Here is a 23529-nt window from a genome sequence, read left to right as displayed (position 1 = left end):
ATGTTGAATACTTCTGTCCCTTTCTACTTTACAACTTGAGGTGGGATGAGGGTCAGATCTAGTGATATACCGCTAAAGGAAGTGCTTCAGTAGCGGTATGTATTGTTTATACTACTTACAACGTTATCCCCCACATAAAATATAAATTCACCCTTTCTCCCTTCCCGTTTTCGAATACAATGAACCGACTATTTTGCTGAAGAAAGATGCTAAAAGAAAATTGAAACATCTGTGTCTAAACTTTCTTTGAAGCGCAGTCTTTCGTATTTGTAAGGTTTTGCGAGTGTTTTCGAGATAGCCAAATCTTTTACCATGGACTCCTGCTGCGAACTGACCGTGAGTAAACACCCGATCACGCTGTGCTCAATTTCTCTCGCACACGTGAAATGGGTTTGTTGTTTCCAAATCAAATAGGAAGTTACCTTGTGCTTTTGCGTTTCTGCACGCACACAGGTACCATTGTTGTTTTAATGATCAGAAGAAATATCAAAACCATCCGATATATATGATACAAAACAGCTAACAGAGGGAGGCAAAGATAAAAGTAGGCCTATACCAAGTTTTCCGCGTGGTACCATTATGAAGAATAAATATTTGATAAAGTCACGTAGATGCGCTTAAACCTATTCCATCTGCCCTTATAATTTTTCTGGTCTCATCAATTTCTCATGAGAATACGTACAACATATGTCCAAATTCCATATATACTCTTTCTAAACTAATGAGTAAACTCACTAAGAACACCAACTGATATCAATAAACAGGAAAGAAAACAATACTTTATACTTCTATCATTTGGTACACATCTCTATGAAGCACAGCTTGTTTCTTTTCGAAATAGCTCCTTCGTGTCACAGCTGTGGTTAGTTTTGTTTTGTGTTAGGATGAAAGAGAGAAATGCAACATTTGCTTCGCGGTGAAGTTATATATATATATATATATATATATATATATATATATATATATATATATATATATATATATATATATATATATTATTAAGGTGAGCGGTGATAAGCGAGGTTTAACAAAGAGTGCCTTTCGGATGCACAATTTAACGGGTAGTTGCAGTCCGTGTTGAGAATCGAACCAAAGCTATGTAAGACATGTTAATATTGAGCTCTTTTGTGGTAAAAGTGAACTTCAGAAACACACAAAAGACTTGAAACATCAAGCTAATGTAAAGCAATTGAAAAATAGCCTACCTATCGCTGCATCTTTTCTGTGGCTAGGAACATGCAGTGTGTAGCAACAAGAATCGTGTTAAGGACTTTTGTTTTCGAACATAACATTCCCTTCCACACCATAAAAGACAATATAATGTTTGTTAAAAGAAAGTGCACATAATATTTTTAAATTTTGTTTGTGATCCTGTCATGCACAATTATAAATAATGCCTTTCATACTACGAGAATGAGCTCAACTATACGTCATGGCCCCTCTAAAGCGGGGCCGCGGTGGCTCAGTGGTAGATCGTTCACCTCTGGTGCTTGGGGACCCTGGTTCGATCCCAGCTCACACCAAGTGAACTTTGTGGTGGACAAACATCGTGTGCGTGGGTTTCCTCGGGGTTCTTCCGTTCCTCCCACTTGCTTCATTCCACGATTTCACTAATTTCTCATCATCACCCCTCTCCTTTAGCCTAACCGCCATAAACGTGGGACGTAAAACTCAAAGATTTCACTTCATTTTTTCCCTCGAAAGCGATATCTTTCAAAATTATTTATTGTTAGATATTGTAAATTTACGGTATCTATTTTAGTGGACGGGAAATTTTGCATCTAATCGTAATTTCATGGCTTCTAACAGGAATTCGCAGTTACGAAATTTGCATCAGTCTTTTGAAAGGATGCCTAGAAAAAATACTACTAGAAAATAACTGAAAACACAAAATGGATTTGATAGCCAAATTCACGTCATCTTGGTGCGTCATCATTTTTCTTTAAATATTTGTATTTAGTATTAGATTAGAGTTTAGTGTCCCTTTCAGCATCAAAACTATATGAGACGTGAACTTACAAATTAACGTGGGTTCAGAACCACAGGAGTTCCCATCGGAAATCGAACCTAGGTCTCCCGCACCAAAGACGCGTACGCTAATCATATGGACAAGGGTGTTCGATATTTAGTAATGTGTACATAAAGTTGTGAAATTGCGCTTGTATAATGGAATGCAATTCCTTCTACTGACATAAACCTTCACAATACTTAGCTGGACAAAGTATCTTTAAAAAGAAAATGTCACTCTTTATGTTTCAGTTCCTGGTTCGACTGAAGGATGGAACAAATTGCAATGAGCGTTTTAGGATCCTATTTTGTGTAGTTGATTCATCATAAACTTGGTATTTGATACGGATATGAACTATTACACTTATTTGGTGTTTATTTCTAAATAATAAGTCCTAATACAATTTCATAAAGTTGTAATTCTTCTTTAGTTTGTATCACTTTACACAATGACAAATCCAAAAGGTGTGTTGTATCGGTGCAGTACCAGTTTTTCACATTTTTCAAAATGTTCCAAAACCCAAAGAATAATCTTTAATTTCTGATATTTTAGTCGTCACAAATTACAATTTTATAATGTAGTCAGTGTTTATAATTACTGGGCAGTTGGGCGTTTAAACTAATGACATCATAATAAAGTCAAAACCATAATTTTGAGTTGAATTGATTCTGAGTTTAACGTCCCGTTCAGCAGCGAGGTTATGTGTGACGTGGACCTACTGATTAACGTGGAATCCGAACCACATGAACTCCCACCGGGAATCAAGCCCAGGTTTCCCACGCCAAAGGCAAGTATGCTAACCGTTAGCCACGAAGGAGCTCCACCATTATTTCAGTGGGCGATAAGAAATATCTCGCCAGTGCTTTTACAATAAATAAAATTTTATAAGTATTAAAGAATAGTGGTAAGAGATTTTATAATAGCTCTTTTATTTATGAGATATGAGTATTTTGAAAAAAAAAAAAAAAAAACTAAAGAATAGGTTGGCGGAACCACAAAAGACTCGTAAAATAAACTTTCTTATAAATACATACGCACCTTACTCACCTTTTATAATTGCTATGCTTACGTTCTCCATAAAAACAGAAATTCCCTTTTAGTGATACTTTACACAAGATCATGAAGTGGGTTCAAATTTAATTAAAGGCAGAATACAATACAATAATCCACAAATATTGCCTCAAGTGAGTTTAAACATTTCTAAACACTAGTGCGAAACCGGGCTCTGCCGTTGCGATCGATTTACAGGTCTTGAGACGAAAGTAAGAAGGGACTTACGCACACAGTAAGTAAAAACAATTAATATGCCTGTAACTTTCCCCCAAATGGGTGTATCTTAAAACTAACCTCGCCATTATTTTTCTAATTAAATTCTAGCCCGAAATTATGTATCATATTACCCTATTCCCATTTTGAAAACTTGACCTTAATTCAAAAAGGCGGATTTCAAGATGGCTGCCATCAAGGTCATATCTACCATACGACTTCCCCCCAGGACTTACATGTATCCACATGGTTTTTCTTCACTTTTCTTCATTAACGCTCCGTTTACAAAGGGTAGTAAGGGACTTCTGTAGTAATCTCTAATAACCACATCACAACCCTTAAAAGTAATTAAAAAAAATAGAAAACATGCACCATGGCAAAAATTTGTCATCACAAGTAATGATGCATACATGCCTTCTATCAGCAAAAAAAGTTTCATTGAAATTGGAGCCGGACATTTGAGTGATGTCCCTTGTGGGATGTGATTGAACGTGACGTCAGAACACATCGCCCCCCTTCCCGGAATTTACGGGAATTAGGTGACCTGAGTGAGCACATGTGGTGCCAGCTCTCTCCAGCGACCTATCAAGGATCATTGCGTGTATGCCAAGACGTGTCGCCGTTTTTATCCATGCCAAAAGTCGACATACTGACAATTAGGTAGGTAGTCATGATGGTCTGGCTGATGTGTGCGTATATTTTAACTCGTACATTTTGTCTCGACTCGAATTTCGAGACGTCTCGACTCGAATTCGAGTCGAGTCGAGACAGAGACCGTCGAGTCGAGACACGAGTCGAGACAGAAACATATTTTCGAGTCGAGACACGAGTCGAGACAACATTTTCTCGAGACGAGTCGAGACAGGCTTAAATCTCGACTCGACTCGACTCGAATGCATCCCTAGGTCATCATTTTGGTTTGCCCTGTATATATAGGGGGTAGAATAGTTTGTGGAAACATGTTAATTTGTTACAACAGACCACTCAGAATGCAACCGTACTCATAAAAATGATAAGTTCCCAAAACATTGATGACCTAAATAAGAAGTTATGGGTTGTAGAACTCAACAAATGTCGCCCACTTATTTTCAAAGAAGGTAACTATAAAAGTCTAGATTTCTCGAATATATGTAAGTATACATAACATCAATTCTTTTGACTTCTATTTGTTTCTTGTTTTCGAGGTGCAATAAGGATTTAGTTTCGCGAAAGTTCAAGAGCTATTTCTGTGTTTAGATGACTACCTCAATATTGTCCTTCAGGGTACAAGAAAGATTTTTTATTTTGAAAACATTTTCTTTCCGTAAACAAGAATGCATGTTTTCTGTGAACGAAAAAGCGAAATAGAATAGGAAGGATCAATTTGTACAAGTCCGTTCGTTCTGTTTCCATTTGTTTGTTAGATGGTCCTTCACTACGTATAACTGCTTCTTCACTCCAATCCCTTAGTTTTTCTCCCAACCAGTGGTGCCATATCTAACATCTTGGCACCACGTTTTGAATAATTAACTTTTGTTGCTGTTGAAGTCTAGCGTTCCTTTTCAGAATCAAGGCTATATGAGACCCCAGACCTACAATTTAATGGGGAATTCGAACCAACCACCATAAAATCTTCAGACTTTAAGGTTACCCCGCCAAGAATCGAACCCGAGAAGAGCATCGCCGCAACACATAGACCAGCGGCGGAGAGCAATTATGATACTGGAGTGAACAAAGCGGCCCGTATTCTCTTAGTGCCAAAGCCTTTCAAACGGATATACTATATTGTAATACATGCCAAAAAATAGTATACAACTATCTCTTTTCATATACTACATAAAATACCTGTGCTTTGGAAAGACTATATGGTTTCTTCCCACCTTCCCAAGAAAATAAATGTGACGTCGTCACTGATAGGGAGAAAAATAATTCAAATGTATTTGTTATACAGAATAAGCTATATACAGTGGGGACATCGATAACTCGAAGCTGAAGGGAATACATAAAAAAATCGGGTTATCGATTTTTTCAAGTAATCAACATTCAAGTTATAAAGTGAAATGAAATAAAATTTTGAGTTTTACGTCCCACGGTTATGCCGGTTAGGCTAAAGGAGACGGTGATAATGAGTAATGAATGAAATGGTGGAATGAAGAAAGTGGGAGGAAACGGGAGAACCCCGAGAAAACCCACGAACACGGTGTTTGTCCACCACAAAGTTCACTTGGCGGGAGCAGGGTTTGAACCCGAGACCCCTAGCACCAGAGGTGAACGCTCTACCACTGAGCCACCGCGTTCGTTCGTTCTCCGTCTCCATAAAAACAATATCAATCAGAGTAAACTAGACTACTATTGCTCACAGTTCTCATACTGAATGTAATGATTTGGAGCTATCAACATCTATGACAAAATCTTCCAAGTGCTTGCAATCAGGACATATGATTTCCTGGAGGCTGTACTCATCTTCCATAAGCAGCAAGTGGCACTAAGGTGTTGGGGGACTGACTGTCGGTCAGTGACATACTTCATACTCCTTTGTTCAATTCTGAGAAATTCACTTACAGGAAAGAAACATTTGTTTCCGAAAAAATATACATGTATTGTAGTTACTTGTCCGAAATGTAACGCAAAAAAAAAAAGAAGTAACGCAAACTAGGTACATTACCTAAAAATTTGTAACGCGTTACTAGGAAACGTTACTTGCGTTACGTTACTTCCCAAGACTGCACTGGAGCAATAAATTCGGAGATGGAAAATATTCTTTGAGTGCTTAATCGATCAAAAAAAAAAAAAAAAAAAAAAAAAAAAAAACCCTTCATGCTATCATTTACTGTTTTCTCCCTATGGAAATCCATCTTGAAATCAGAAGTAGTAGTAAAATGGTACCATTTTCAGTTCAGCAGAGAGAAAGAAATGCAAAAGTTGAATCAATTAAAACAAAATATGCTCGTCGCAATTAACGAGTATTGCCATTTTTGTCCTATGGTGATCAAAGCTGAAACCAGAAATGTTTAATTTTTACCATTTCAAGTTTTACTCTAATAGACGATTACCGATGAAGTGAAACCTACTGTTGGAGTGTTGAATCGATGCCACAACCCGCTTGACGACATCTCTTATCGTTTTTTGCTCTATGAATATTAAAACCGGAAGTTATTCCAAATTTCTCCAGTGGCGTAGCACACTTTTGCGGGCCCCCCCGCAAAGTATAGAGAAGGGGCCCTAGTTGTAAAGCCGATAGAAGTAAGGTTGAGGTTCTACTTCTTTAAATCTTTATTCATAGCAAGACTTCGGGGCCCCCTATACCTCGGGGCCCCCCGCACTGCAGGGGTTGCGGGGGCAGCTGGTACGCCACTGTTTCTACCACTTTCCGCTTCAGTAGAAAGATAGGGCTGAAGATATTATCTTTTATTCATACACTGGATCGATTTCAAAAATCTGCTTGTAGCTATATATTACCGCATTTGCCCTCTAGCAATCAAAGTTGAAACCAGAAATTGTTATTTTCTACTACTCATAGTTGGATTATAAAGTTAACAGAGTACAGGAAACCTATTCCGATTTGAAAAAGTCGTTTCTATCCCCGACTGTCTTATCGTTTTTGTTCTATGTAGATTAATATTGAACCCGGAAGTAGTAGTAAATTTCTAGATTTTCCCTTATTAGCAGAGAGATGCGAGTGAAAATATTATATTTTCCTGGGACGCTAAATCGATTAAAAAAAAAAAAACTTATCGATATCTGTTATCATTCCACTATCAGAAGTTGAAACTGGAAATGGTTAATTTCTACTACTATTCTTGAGATGCTGAATAGATTTTAAAAAGTCGCTTTTCGATACATCTTACCCACAGTTTTTCCTCTGTTACTTATTGAGAGACATACAAACGGACAAACCCGTTCTACAAGACTTCCGATACGTATCCTATGCATAGCATAGCTTGGAAATCTAGCAAGGAACTCAAACCATTGTTCCCACCGAAGACACAATACAGGTCCCTAACTTGTGTAACCACGATTGTGGAGTGTAGCAACACTGCTCCTAGTCGATTCAGTTCGTACTTTTTTTTAGTATAGGGTCTCAGAATCCGGTTCCTATGATTCCCCTCTCTCTCAGTGTCGAGTCACCGAGTGGCATCAAAGAAAGCAAATTGGAATCGCCAAGGGATTGCGAAGGATGAGGAAGAAGACAGCTACACACGTCTTGACAGCTGCAGGCCGTTTCTTCCATTAGACGAACGAACTGTGATACGGGTCCCAAAAAATAAACTTGACAGAACACGGAAGATAAATCACAACGTCTTAAGATGAAATCATCCGTTGCTACGAGAAATACAAACAACGGAAACGACAAAGTACACAGTGACTGCTTCGGCAATAACGACATTTCATTTATAATGGTATCACACACACACACATACAGAGAGAGAGAGAAGTTGAAGGCTTGAGATGGAACTAAAATCTATTTGCTTAACTTTCTTCCTTACTTCATGTATAAATGAGCGAATCGTCGATGAGATTGACTAGCGCTTTAAAAAAAGGAAGAAAAAGCTTACAAGGGAAGTTCCTTTCCTGTTTTTCTTCTATGCAATCTGAACTTTGCCAAACTGTAGCAAACTGGTACTTATAGGAAACTGTAAAGTAAGAAGATAATTTTCCAAAGCTAACATAGTTAAGAAGGATAAAATGTCAACTTTCGACTTCGTAGAGAGCTATTTATATCTACCAAATAAGATTGTCTTTAGAGGTATGAGTTGAATCACTGATTATATTTGAGAAAAATAAATACAGAAAAATAATTGTATACAAGTAATATAAACTTAACTCTTCAAATCGAAGAAAATCATCGCTTAAAAAAACTTAAATTTCCTCATGTTTAAACGTAGATTTGTGACAATGCGGTTTCCAAAATGGCTCCATGTGCCATTCTTTTCCCTTTACGTCGAGCACTTCAAAGCTAATCATTCCTTCCTCTTGCATGAGCTATATTGAATATGTGCAAGTAAATTAATAGTATTAACTACTGGCATTGATTATCCTTTGCGAGCCTGAACCTACTCTAACGTCATCTGTTAGCAATCAGTGAAACTACGTCCTGCTTAGCAACGAACACGTGATCATTGATTCACGTTACCGCCCTTCTGAAAAAAAAAACATATCAGGAGCTTTCTGAACCTAATGGTCGTCAAGTCTATACACATGGCTCCCCAGTTGCCTCAGGACGCTGGGTGGATGATGAAAATTTGGGTGTATCGATAGGAAATCAAGCCCAGTATCACACCGATGTGAATCCAACGCTCTATCCATTAAACTATGGAGCTCCCATGTGCAAGTAAATTAGAAATTTGTATTCAATCAGTCAAAGATTCACAATTTACGGAACACAATTTTGTGAATGTACACCGAGCTGTTCGGAAGAATCATGTAATAATAATGAAAGATCTTCTCACTCCATTTCTCTTCCTTAAAGGGCAACTTCCATATAAAATCCTATCTTTCTCAGATTCTAAAATTTGAGGGGGGGGGGATATGAAGTTTCAAGTTCTTAAGCTTAACGAGTACGAAGATCTGCTGAAAAACAAGAAAATATTTTAAGGCTCCCTATTTCTTCTACTTAAGGGCATATATTGCTAAAATTCATCTTATTCACACTATATGGTTGGTATATTAATGCCAACTACAGTCTATTTGATACAACTTGCCACTTCTGACAGTTGCTTTCCTCTGTTTTTTCCTTCCTGCACGTGGTCACAACAATCAAACAACAAGGAGAAGTGGTCCTATGGCAACAGCACGTTCAGCCAATTGTAGTGGCTCATTTCTCTCGCTCTGCAACGGTAAATATTCTATCCTTTCCGCATGTTGCCAATTTGAATATAAACAAACGCAAATTGTTTTAGTCAAATGTCAACTTGAGTAGCGGATCTGCTGGTTATTGGAAAAATACTTTTTAGTTCTCTTTTGTGCTATTTAATTTTATAAAACTGAGATTTATTTGCAATGAATAATTTCATGTTTAATCACCAGACGCAAAAGCTGGCAACACAGCATTGAGCACCACGTGCGCGCAGCGTGCTGTCAGAAGGGACAAGTAGTGTCAATTGCAGTATACATGGGTGTTTCTGACCTCAAGCATCTATTGGATTTTTCATTGGAGATTAATTACGAAATGACATTCATGCCGCGAAAGAAAGTAGATCGTATAATGTGAGCTTCGCTAATGAATTAACAAAGCAGGCTTGAAAGTTAAGACAGTGGTCAGTCCTACTAAACACGTTTGAAATAGAGAAACAAGATCAATATGTTTACTTTGAGTTTTGTTCAGTACAAAGTTTAGTTAATCGTGTTTGTGTTTTTGTTTGTTTGTTTTAATAAAAACTTTCCCATTTAAAAATTCACTTCAGTAGCACTCCTTGGAAAGTTTTAATGTGTCCTCAGCACCCACATTTTAAAGTCTTTAAGTGATAAGTCAAATGATTCCCCTGAAGCTCTTCCACGTCTCTCAGAAGTAGCCCCAAGTTTGGGAACCACTGGTCTATTAGATCTATGAAACACTGTGATTTATGTTATAAGTACCTACGGGTGAGCATCCGTTGAAAAACCTTAAAAGTCGGAGGCCACCGACGTCGGCCTATGAAGGTGGTATTCAAACCAAAAGTGATAAAAGAAAATATTTCCATATTTTACGATGATCACTATTGAGCAAAAGTGGCAAAAGATAGCCAGATGTGGTTTTCCTGCAATCGATGAAGCGTCCCGAGAACACATGTCATTTCCATCGTTAACTCTCTACTGAAACTAGAAGTTGTTGAAATGTAGTGCACTTCTGGTTTTAATACTAATTCAGAAAATATCACGCTATTCAAAGCATACTCCTTCACGTCATGTACAGTCATGTCCAAAATGATTGTCGTATATCTACAACTGTCTTCCTGTAAGGATATAATTTGATAATGATTTTGCAGGGTACTTTTAATACTATGTGTATAATCGGGAAATGTATATTTATGGTAAATTTCATAAAAAAAGAATTATAAATACGAAAATTAGAATGAGTAAACCAAAATGTTGCTAAATGGACAAGGAAGTTTTATTTTCATTTTATTGTTCTTATTTACTGCTCTTTTAACATGAAATTTGCCACATACATGTCTTTGCCGATTCTACACATACCAATATTATAAGAAATACCGGGCGAATTCGTTATCAAATTATATTCCTACAACAACATATTTATAGACATGCGTCAATAATGTTGGACATGAGTGTACATATCCTTCTATTTATTCTAATTTTAGTTAGTTTTTAATGATTCTTTTCTAAGTTCAGGATGTTCTTGCGTTTCTTTCCTCCTTTGTCTAAGAAGTGTTTTCGTTGCATGCGATGAGCTCTCTTCTGCTTTTCATGTCCCTGGGCACATTCTCAGTGTGCCCATTTCAAGATGTGAACCTGGTGCAAATCCACAGGGGCGCAGAAAATATAGTAGTGTGAGTCTGTATTCTAAAACTTGGCGGTTAAATTCATGGTTAACCGAGAAAAAAATGAAATACTTTAATTTAATATCTCATTGTTATGTTCTTATCGAATGAAGGTGAATAGTTATCAGAGGATTGGTTGAATGAAAATTTGAGAGGAAACGGAAGAAGCCCAAAAACTTCTACAAACACAATGTTGCCAACCATAAATTTATGGCTGGATCAACACGTGGATTATACCACTGATGAGGTCTCTACCACTGATGAGCTTTTATTCTGATAAATCAAAACATGCTTAGTATCACTACATAACTTATTTGACTATGCTGCTTCGTAGCTAATACAATATAGGGTGTCCCAAAAGCTTGGATGGGGTATTTAATAAAAAAAACTTCAGCAAATAGCATTAGTCAAAGAATGTACATAAACAATGGGCTAGGGGACATCTGTCGAGGTGGTTATCAATCACGGCCACCAATGTGTTATCTGTCATATTGGATCCGACGAAAAACGGATCACCTGAACACGTAACAAAACCTCTGGGATGATAGATACACAATCCTCAATAATCGGGTTCTCAAAGTGATCCACATCACGAATCTCAACAGAATATGCAACAGACTCCAAGTATCTCTATAGAAAAAAATCAGTGGTGGCAGATTAGATGACCGCGGAGGCTACTCCACTGGACCATGCCGTCCAACCCAATGCCATGGAAATTGTTGATTGAGCCACTGGGTAGCTTAACACAACATCCTTAATAGGCTGGGACACCATCGTACTGGGGGACGCTCCCCTCCTCGTTATTTGTGCATCTGTCACTCCGAAGGTTTGGTCATGTGTTTATGCAAACATTTTTAGTGGGATACAAATATCTACTCGTGACAAAGGAACCACATGGAAAACATGTAATTCAGGAACATGTTCTCCATGTTTTCTAATTATAAAATATCCAATCTGTCAAGATTATAGTCACACAAGCATGTTGTACAAGATACTTTTTTGTTGATTTTTCACAAGGTAAGTGGCCAAAAAAATATTTCTACGAATTTTAAGAAACCGACTTCACTATTGTATTTCTGAAGAAATTGTAGCCTATTATCATGTTTGGGCATGTACCTCTCCATTTAAAAAAAAATGAACGAGATCCAATATGGCGGATACCAATATGGTGGCCGTGGTTGATAATAACCCCGACAAGTGTCCTCTATCCCGCATTGTTCATGTACATTCTCAAACTAATGCTACCGGCGGTACTTTTCTCAATAAGCAGTCCTGACTTTCGGGACATCCTGTAGTTACAAGGTTTATTCAATGTAACCTTCTTACAATTCCATTTCGATGTATAGTGAATTCCTCAATACACAGATATAAAAAAACATTGCATTTCCAAAGTGAAAACATATATTTCATTATTAGATAATTTGTATCCGCTCTTGAAGAGACTTTCGAAATGAAAGAAGCGAGGCCAATCTCGACCTGTCTTTGGTCTTTACCTAACAGCGAATCGAAAATAATAAACTCGGAAAGCTTCTTATTTTATTTTTTTTATGTTGTTGATCTGTGCATTTTTATGATTATTCATAATTTATGAACTACGAAACGGAAAGATAACTGCAACGAACATGCCAAATTCTTGTTGAAAGAAAGAAAGAAAATCAATTGTGTCAGTTTCTGCTGTACATTGTTAGAAGGAAGTATTAGTGAAGATTATGTTGAGGCACTTATTATGAAGTGATGACTATGAAGTATTAAGCGGTGGGCGCTTCTTATACCAGATTTAAATTCGAGCGATTAAGGGTAAAAACATGCCGAAGATGCTTCACGGTCGAGGTTTAGATCGCGGTCGCTAAATTGATGATAGCACAAACCCATGGATTCAAATAAGTAAGCACATGCCGAAGATATACGCTACATCGTGACCTAGAGGTCGACAACGATGGTGAATTAGTGGTCACGATGATGAACAACCGAGTTTGTTTTCACATTGATGTTCAGTGAAAGCATCGCTGTGGCTCGTGTTCTCATTAGTTCTCCATAGGTTTCAAAGTGCTCTACGTAATAAAACATTCACTTGTTTAGAATTTCGTCTGCAGAGGATTCTGTGTCCATACTCTAGAGGTTCTACTGCGTTATGAAAGACATTAATTAGAACTAGTGACGGATGTTCCAGCAATATGGAATAAGATGCACAAACACCATCATAATAGTCACGTTCGGATAGAGAATGTAAGAAAATAGCAACTCAAATGAGAATGTCAGGGAAGCTATTCATATTTATTTGAGAATTATACTGTGGCTTATTATTATATAAAGCAGTGGGGGGCAGCGGGGCTCTCAGGATGAAGCCACAAAATTCTGGAATTTCTAAAGAAAAACTAACTAGTGTTAATCATATCTATACTTTATATATATCTATATCTATATCTCTCTCTCTCTCTCTCTCTCTCTCTCTCTCTCTCTATATATATATATATATATATATATATATATATATATATATATATATATATATATGTATGTTAACGTAGAATATTGCATGGCACATGCTATCACCAGCAGTTTAGAATCTCATTGACTAAAGGGATTTCCATTAACAAATAGCGACCAGTTCGTTTACGATACAGTGCAATGACAAACTTATTTTATTTTTTTTATCTGAATGTTTTATCCGCTCCCTAAAGACAGTTCGAATTAAATTACTGATGATAAACACCCTCCATACCATGCAAAAGAAGCATAACTAATTAAAGCATATATATACCATGCAAATAGCTTGTATGTTTTAAATGTTTTTAATAGCATAGTTTGTAAAGACTAATTATGCTAATTTCAGTTGACATACATATATACATGTGCAGTTGGAACTAAATCAAATGGGAGTTGATAAGATCCGCCTTTCTTGAGTATTCTATTGTGTTTTGAAAATGCAGCAGTCTCCCTATGTTAGTAACTACAGTACATGCATTTCAATTACTTTGTTTATCTTACTTGGTATTCATAGTACTTATATTTTATTTACTTACTTTGCAAACATTGTATTTTTAGCGTTGATACTTTTATCGCTCTTAGTTTTCTAAATTGTACAATACACATGATTCGAATAATATTGCTTCGTATTATTATTATTATTATTTTAAATTTTAGCTGCAATAGTGACGCTTTGTGGCGAAGTGGCTACACGCGTGCTTACCATACAAGTGCTCTCAGGCTTGATCCTTGGTGGGGGTATTCAGTTGTATTTTCGAATTCTAGCCACGTTTTTGGTAATTAGGGCCCTCTGCGGTAGTCTGTGATAAAAATTGGTTTTGGAAACTACCCATGTAGGAAAGAACAAATAAAAAAAAATTATGTACATACTTACCAAATATTGGATTTCCTCGTTTGGTTCCCACTCCTCCTATAGTGAACACATGTGAATGGTCTGACGTAACAACCAGTAACGTATCATGTAAATTAAGAAGAGGCAGAGCTGCCAGTAATGCTGATTCCATAGCAAGTGTTTCCTCAAGTGCGCGATATGCATTGTTGTAGTGGTGTGCGTGATCGATGCGTCCAGCTGAAAAGGAAAGAAAAACTAGTGTTGAATTCAGACAATTTTCATCCTGGAAGCAGGGGTGCATCCACAGGAGTCCATCAGTTCCGGATATCCTTCGAAACTTCCTAACTCACCATATACCTAGGTATTTGTACAATTACTCAATAAAACTATACTTGTTTAACAGGAAAATGTTTGATGTAGCATGAAAATACGGTATGATCTTAGACTTCATCTGTACCCTTCATCTTATAAAAACAATCTAGTTCTATCATTTTTTTTTCTGAAAATATAGGTGGAAGTATTTTATAATTACTTATCGTCTTTTCGGGTACACCCGTTCAGTACCACATAGACGTAGTGTCTTGTAGCATTGGGCTCTGCATCCAACAAAAATTTCTCGGTGCGCGTACAAAGAAGATTATATTAAGGAAAAAAAAACTTGATTTTCTAGGTGTATTATTTGAGGAGGGCAGGGACAATTGCCCCCCCCCATGAGTTTGAAAATGAGAATGAAATCTTTTAGTTCTACGCCCCTCTATTCTGCCGGATAGGCTAAAGGAGACAGTGGTGATGAGAAATAATGAAATGATGGAATAAAGTAAATGGTAGGAAGCAGTACACACAGTGTTTGTCCTTCTGAGTTTCAGAAACACACGCTTTTTAAGAAATATGTATTAATAAAATATGGAAAACTCTTATGTAGGTGGATCATTTTGCACCCCTTTCGCACCTGGTTAAACCTGAATTGATACTAGGATATATATATGTATACGACCTTGCAACTTTTAAACTAAGGGACAAAACCGCTGAAATTTTGTACCACGCAAATATCACAAGGGGACTACAGTTGGTGCATTCTATGATACCACAAGGTTAATAATGTTGCCAATCTAACATAAAGTTGTATTTTTTCAAATGGCACTACGTCAGTTTATTACACATTTTAAATCTACGTGTGAAAAGAAAACGTACAATACCACACTTGTTATGCAGTGTACCGAACTAAGGACGCTACAATAAGACAAACATCAAACTTTCAATGGTTTTTACAGCTATAATGACGCAGAAGAGACAGACGGAGTAATGCACATCGGAAATATTTTAATACCTAATACGATACGTCGGATTTCGAACGAATATGAACAAAGTTATAAGGGATTGATATTTTTCCCCAAAAGCCTTTATTTCAAAAAACTGCGTAGTTAAGACCTGCGTAAGTAAGTACCTTATCTTATTGCATGCATTGCATCTTATTGTATCTTAAAGATCATGATGCCGTTTACAGCCATTTGATGTCTACAACCATTCTAAAGATGTGGTAAAAACTTAAAAGTTTACAACACTTCCTTAAATTATGTAACTCTGAGACTTTATTGTAATTACATCCCCCAAAAAGTATTGTTTAATGTTACAGTAAAGAAAATAAAAATAGTGTTTTAAAAGTTCCCATAAATATGTCATTTTATGTAATACATCGAACTTTATCACTTTTTTCATATATTTTCAAAGTGGTTTGAGACATCATAATGACATTATGATCTTTATGTCTATGGAAACCATGTATGTAATTCGATGTGATCCTTATATGAACACTTTTCCGAAATAAATGAGTTGAATTTCAGTTTAGCGTCCCTTTCAGCAGCGATGCTATGAGAGACGTGGACCTACTGATTAACGTGGAATCCGAACCACATGAGCTCCCGCCGGGAATCGAACCCGGGTCTCCCGCGCCATTTTCCGAAATAAAGTACTTTAAAGACTGACAGTTTCAATCCCTTGTAACTTCTTTCTAGTAATTTGAAGTATGCCGTGTAATGACCGTAGTATTCGGCATCTAGGTACAGCTCACAGATGACGAGAAGAACCCTAGAAGAAGTAGTTTGACGTAGGTATGGGCTCGCTCATTTTTCGCACGGGAGTTTCAAATGACACCACGGAATAGCACACATATAACTTTACCCGGAGTGGCAGACGACATCTAAGTATAGACCACACCTCAAAAACCGAAAATGGACTTGACCGTGTCGTTGACCTTTCCCCGCTTCCCCTGTTTTAGAGTTCTTCTCGTCATCTGTGAGCTGTACTTTGGATATCCATCTCACTTGCGTTATTACTCTTATAGAACTCTTCAAAATTTGGTTCTTTTTCAATATTTGTCATAGTGTAGCGTCCTTAGTTTTTAACACACTGCGTAACAAGAGTGGTATTTGCTTTCCTTTTATACACTGTCCGTCATAAATTAAGCAACAAAGACAAAATGTTCAATAGAAAAAGAAATGACGGGGTGTGAAATACAGAGAAAATGGATGTCATAGTACACCGAGCATTGACGAATGATCGGGGAAAGATTGTGCGGAAGAACTCGCGATTATGCTGTCCTCACACGACTTCTTAAAGTACTAGGTACAGTGGGAATTACCTGAGCTCACGGAATTGTTAGCTGACTGTGTGGTAGAGTGCAGAGGCAAGTCTAGTGGAGTGAAACAGGCGAATATGACAACGAGCATCATCTGCTTAATGAAATATGCTAGCGTGCCATCGGTATGTTGGAAGTAAGGCAGTATCCGGCCCGACGTGGCCCGGTGGCTCAATGTTGATCGATCAGTAGTCAGCAGGTTGTGGAGCAAGATCCAAAGAACGCAAAATGCTTATAGAAGTTTCAGTGGCGGTCAACTCTGTGTGACATCAGCCAGGGATGATCGATATATCTCTGACAAATCGAAGAAACAGGTCTACAACAGCAACTTATGTGCGTGTGGAGGCTGTTGCTGTCACTGGACGCCCTCTATCAACGAGTACAGTATGCAGGCGACTTCACAAAGGGGGGGTTGTATGCCAGAAGACCAGTGGTGTGTGTACCCTTTACCCGGTAATACAAGAGGCAGCAATTAAATTGAGCAAGAGTGAATGTGAATTGGACTCAGGAGCATGAGCAGTCAGTTCTCTTTACTGATGAGTCTAGATTTTCTCTGGACAGTGATTCTCGACACAGATTAGTCTGGTGAGAAACAGAAACCCGTTACCATCCATCCAATATTATTGAAAGGGATAGATATGGTGGTGCATGTGCGCTTGTGTGGGGTGGCATCTCCACACAAGCACACATGTACTGATGTATATGTTCTCCCGCGTGGCACAATGACAGCTCAGTGCTATTGGGATGATGTTCTGGATCGCCAAGTTGTACCCATCGCACGTGCTAGAGGTCAGCGATTCATTCTGCAGGACGATAAAGCTCACTCCCATATAACATAACTGGTCGATCAGTACTTGGAGCAACACCATATTCAACGAATGAAGTGGACATCGAAGTCCCCGGACCTTAACCCGACCAAACACATGTGGGATGCTCTAGGGCGACAAATTGCAAGCCTTGTAGTCCTGCACGAACTCTCCAAGATCTTCAACGGACTCTTCGTCAACAGTGGACCAAGATACCAAATGAGCCAGTAAAACACTTATTACCAGCATGAGACGATGTTGTGAATCCTGTATTGCTATTCGCAGTGGTCATATCCTTTATTAGTGTCAGCTAACCATTCTTTTGCTTCTTCAGTGTTTCCCAATTTCAATGCCACCTACGTCCATAATTTCTTCCCACGAGTGTACTTTCATTTGGTAATTTTCCTTGCTGTATGGCGTGAAATGGGTGCTTCTTTAATTTCAATAACAGTGTGTTCACTAGCATGCATTTACTTTCCTTACATACATGAGTTTATATTTGTTGCTTAATTTATGACTGGCAGTGTATGTAGATTTAAAATGTGTTATAACTTGACATGGTGCAGCTTGAAAAAATACAACTTTATTTGATTGGCAACACTGTTAACCTTGTGGTATCATAGAGTATTCTGAACAATGATCCTTACCGATATTTGCACGAAACAACATGACAACATGACAAGATAATTGATTTTTTTATTATTACTATTTTCCAGGTGACGCAGAATTCAGGACAGAGTGGACGCACAGGAGAATGCTCAGTGTGTAGTCTAGTTCATAGAGAGGAAATCCGATTCCCAAAGTGCAACGAAACTTTCGGACACAGTATGGAAGGAAACACTGTTCTGACCAACTATTTATGCTTGGCATATCATTAATGGAAACGGTATTGTTCTCCATAAACAGGGCTGGAACACCCACCTGTCTCAGACACCAACTTGGACACCAACTGGTTTGCGTCTGCAAGAAGTCCGACAAAATCAAATAGTGATTTTCTTTCTTTTCCTTTTTTTTTTTTTTTGAGGGGGGGAAGATTTCTTTCTCCAATAAGTTAACTTTCCATGTGTCTGGCAAACTGAATTGTCATAACGTTCATGTGTGGGGATTATAGGGTCATCATGTTACATATAGAATGGAAAAAGAGAGTCCCAAGATCAATATGTGATGCGGACTTATGCTTAATTTCATCATTGCTCCATTTTTTAAAGCGAATCTAACGTCAACAGTGATATTACAAGAGTTTGCTATGCCACAGTGGAACACCTGCAACTTGACGTAATATTCCAGCAGAATGCAGCACCACTTTACTGGTTCCTAAATATTCATCAATTTCTGAATGAAAATTTTCCGGGTAGATGGATTGGACAAGATGGTCCTATTTGATACTTACCATGATTATCTGACCTCACCCCATTAGATTTCTTCTTATAGAGTTTTATATAGGATCAGGTTTACTGACCTAAGGTTACAAACCAAGACTACAATCTTCAAAACACATATTTGTAATGTATCTGAACATGCCACCGTGGAGTTCCTCGAGCGTACATGGACAGAAATTGAGTACCGATTGAACGTTATCAGTGTCACTATGAGTACACATATTGACATGTATGACGTGTAGTAGTGGCGTTCAAACATTAAAAGTGTGTGTGTGTGTAGGGGTGGGGGGTAAGACATTATCTGAATATTTGTATATCAATATTAGTTTCCCTGGCTGTTTATATTACCTTCTTTGACGTAAGATTGTATAATTAATATTATACTATCTTTTTCCTTTAAAACACCGTATATCGTATTTCATATTTTATTAAGTAAATTGACAAGAGCAACACAAGAAGGTACTAGCCCTTTGTACTCTTAAACAATGAAAGTATGAGAAGAAATTTGATTCCTTGCTCATGAACATCTTAGAATTCTGTCTGAAAAATTGTATGAGCAGTTTATTTAATAACAAATTTGCAAAACTAATAAATAGAAAGGATAATATTAATCATAGTAATGAATAATGAGGCTTATCCTGCAAAAGTCATATTGAAACTGGGATTAAAGAACAACTTAGATTTTTAATTCCATACATGCGATTAAATGTATACTCTTAGAAAATGAAAGACAGTAAATACTACAAGGGGGCCGCGGTGGCTCAGTGGTAGAGCGTTCATCTCTGGTGCTTGGGATCCCGGTTCGTCCTCAGCCCCCGCCAAGTGAACTTTGTGGTGGACAAACACCGTGTGCGTGGGTTCCCTCGGAGTTCTCCCGTTTCCTCCCACTTTCTTCATTCCACCATTTCATTCATTACTCATCATCACCGTCTCCTTTAGCCTAACCGGCATAATCATGGGACGTAAAACTCAAAGATTTCATTTCATTTTTAAATACTACAAGCATATGCTATGACATTTATAGAAATACGCAATTGCAATATTAATTGCTTTGAATTGCAATTAAAACGCAATTCCTGTAGCTTTCTTAACTCCACTGAAAGACAAATAACCGATATGTACTCACGCAACGGCAAATATCACATGGCACCATTTTTTCTATAAACCAGTAATACATGCAAAAACTTTACATTTCCAAATGAAACTATATATATTAAGGGGTCACTTCAAACAGTGGGGGGACAACTGCCCCCTCTTCATCCCCTAATCGCCGTCCCTGATGACGTGTATGAGGAAACAAAACTTTATGAGTTATCCTTCAAACGTTGATAACTGTTTGTTATTATCTAGTTTAAAGTTATTAAAGTCTAAAGTTGTAAATTATAGTTTATGGACACATGGTATGAGCGACTCGGGAGAAGAGAATAATAAAGCTACATTAGTTGTGTGGAGAGTGTGATGCACTGACTACCAGAATCAGTGGCGTAGGAAACGGGGGGCGGAGGGGCCGGGCCCCCCAAAGAGGTCCGACAATGTACTTTGGTACTTTGATGTTTGCAATGTTTTATATATTTTTATGTTTATATATTTTTTGTTTGTAATTTTTATATATGTATCTATAAGAGCACTTGGGCCCGCCCCAAACACACATCCTGGCTACGATACTGACCAGAATTGCGCCGTCTGGCCAACAATAGCCTCTAGCTCTTATTATGTTGCGCCATGAAATGTTTCCTAACCTAGATCAACTATATTACGAGACATTTTCATCCTAAAACAGTAGCACCTTAGTTTCCAACGTTAAAAAAAAAAGAAAAAGAAAAAAACACTATAACTACAAAATCAATTAACAACTTCAAATGAGCATTGATTTAGTTTTAATTGGTTTTGCTCTGCTTTTAAAATTGGATTGGATTTAAATGGCTCATTCGTCGTTCTTTTTTTTATTGTTTCTTCAGAAGAGTGGGAGAGAGTATGTATTACTGATTGATAAATTAACTAATCAAAAAATCGTATATATTGACTGAATAATGTAAAAGAAAATTATAATGCAAAATTAATTTTTGATAAATTTATACTATAAAGTTGATTAACGTTATTAATAATAAATTTAGTCTGCAACATATTTTCGTTTTTATTGTCAGAGAGATCACACATCAGCCTTTTTTCTCTTCACGTTTTGCTTTTTGCCTACCAAACTGCTAAACAAAATTTGCAGAGTAATGTAAGTAAGTTTTGTACAGTAATTTCAGCGGCGAAGAAACATACATTTTCAAGAAATAGACATCCAATCAAATTTAGAAATATATCGTACAATTCCATTTTTTTGCTATTACCATTAACTATTATAATTTTACAAAAACACTAAATAGTAAACAATGTACAAATTTTCTAAACAAGTTTAATTATGGAAAGTAAAACAGAAAAATAGACGCCAAAGTTCTACAAATCATCTAAGCTTTGCAACTCGTCATGGATGAGCCCATAAGGACATCGTTATATCGTGAAGAAACAAAGCATTGAAGCTGCATAGTTTACGAATCGTTCCTTGATAATTATAGCAAAAGTCACTGTAACTGGATTTCGGTGGAGCCTCGGTGAGTAAATAGTAGAGCGCTCACTTCTGGTGCGTGAGGTTTCTGGTTCGAGGAGCTTATGGAGGACAAATATTGTGTGAGGGGGTTTTCTCGGGGTTCTTCCGTTCTCTTCCAATTTCTTCAATCCACCATTATGATCCATCTCATCATTACCTTTAGCCTTGGGGTATATTCGTGGTACTTATATTTTCTCTCTCTCTCTCTCTCTCTCTCTCTCTATGTCGCATAGAACCACTCATAACGAGTCAGAAACTCAAACTCAACCATCTTTGACTTCTAACGGTATTCGTGCCGGCCAAACATTTATAGCGTGACGTGGGTTACATGCCTTCCAGGCATATCCGACTTTGTTTTTTCTCATTTTACACCAAGTTGTATCGAGGGTATCAAACCATGTTCAAAATATATCATAGGTAGATTAGTTCTCCTTCTATGGTGGAAAATAGAAGGTGGTCACTCGAACATAAAGCAAAAGTATTTGAATTCTAATATTTTAGACGCGCTTTTCGCTAGAAATTTGAAGAGCGAAATACATTGTTTCTTGTTTTCCGTAATGTTCTTGAAGGAAAGTATAATCTATATTTTGTTTTACTTTCGTAACTTAAGTCGTTTCCGAGATATGAACAATTATTGATTTTTGAATTTTCAACAATAACTTCAAAATTTGATGGAATTTGAAGTTGATTTTCAGGCCAAAGTTATCTTTGGATATGAGATACCTTTGATATAAATATCACTGCAATCCATGTAAGGGCACTTTTCACTCCCTTATCCGGCTATACCCTTTATAGTTTTTATTCTGTAAACCATGTAACACCAAAACAGTATTTCAGATCGAAGACATGGGTGAACTACTGTTGCCCACAAAAGTAGAGATTTTTTTTTCTCATTTCGAAAATAAGACGAGAATTGTCATGTTTCTTGTCTCATATCGAATTTGAGAATGTGTCGACTCTCATCTTGCTTTTGAGACGGGAATCGAGAGGAGAGGATAAGGTTCTCATCTCACAGGCAACACCTTTCATTACCATTGACAACCGTGATAACAATTCTGACTGAAATCGCTTACATACAATAATATCCATCGATAATGTTATGTTTCTGCGGCAAGAACCTTTCTGGCTTTTCTTAAGTCATAGATTTACTTAGTAATATCCAGTAACTTAGCCTTGGAGTTATAGTTAACAGCTAGACCATTTGCAGTATATTATGAATGACGTAACTGTGTAATATCGGTTAAAGAACGATTTAAATGCATACACAAACATACTGAACAGAAGTGTTTACTGCTTTCACTGTAATCGCGTGTAGGAGATTAACATCCAGTAACGACCAAAATCCCATAGCGGTTAATGGTCTGACTCTCAGAACGTATTAGCACCACCACATGGGAGAGAGAGAGTGAAAGAGACAAATTGAGTGGATCAATACCCTAATCTAAACAAGATGATTCTCTAATACGAATGTCTTCGGGATTAATTAAATTTCTTTCCCAAGTGCACATGGAAAACTATCTACTTAAAGATATATTAAAATTCGGTTTGCTTTCATTCAAGGGTGCAAGAATATGAGAGAGTACATGAGTATATTGTATCCTATATATTGATGAAGGAAAATTGTACACTTGCGGAATTCATACAGAATTTTTAATCCTTTATAAAAATTAGTCACTTTTCAAAGTTTTTTCTTAAACTATTGAACTGCTCGCAATAGATGGAAACACATCCCCATTATATTTGAATTGATTAAATAAACTAAGATTTTTTTCTGCCATAATAGAATTTTCGTAACGAGTTACGAGACGCGACAGACGTCTTTTAATAGAAACATGCTTTCAGAGTCGAGACATTACTTCACGTGCCACCTCCAAGTTCGTCCCCCAATCACTAATCACCATTCTTCGTTTAAAGGAAACATCCCGAGAACCGAACTCGTGTCCACAGAGTAAAAGCGGCTCATTTAACATTTGTGTGCATCTAGGAGGAATAGCATAGTTGATAAACAGAAAATAAACAAAACGAGTCCCCAAAGTATATTTTTCTAAGCAATGTACTGAGATTGG

At 37.2% G+C, this 23529-nt stretch overlaps 1 protein-coding gene across 1 annotated transcript in view; it reads right to left on the bottom strand.

Moving 5' to 3' along the window:
* Positions 1-23529, bottom strand: part of LOC145671113 (alkaline phosphatase, tissue-nonspecific isozyme-like) — a 524627-nt gene that overhangs the window by 60241 nt on the left and 440857 nt on the right. The window contains exon 7 of the mRNA XM_081739901.1: positions 14093-14287. Within this exon, the coding sequence (XP_081596027.1) occupies positions 14093-14287 (195 nt within the window). The remainder of the gene's footprint in view (positions 1-14092; positions 14288-23529) is intronic.

The sequence above is a fragment of the Thermobia domestica genome, chromosome 15 (assembly GCF_964235325.1).
Source record: "Thermobia domestica chromosome 15, izTheDome1.hap1.1, whole genome shotgun sequence".
NCBI classification, from domain to species: Eukaryota; Metazoa; Arthropoda; class Insecta; order Zygentoma; family Lepismatidae; genus Thermobia; species Thermobia domestica.
Note: the sequence above shows the minus strand (reverse complement) of the source record. Positions and strands in the feature narration are given on the sequence as shown.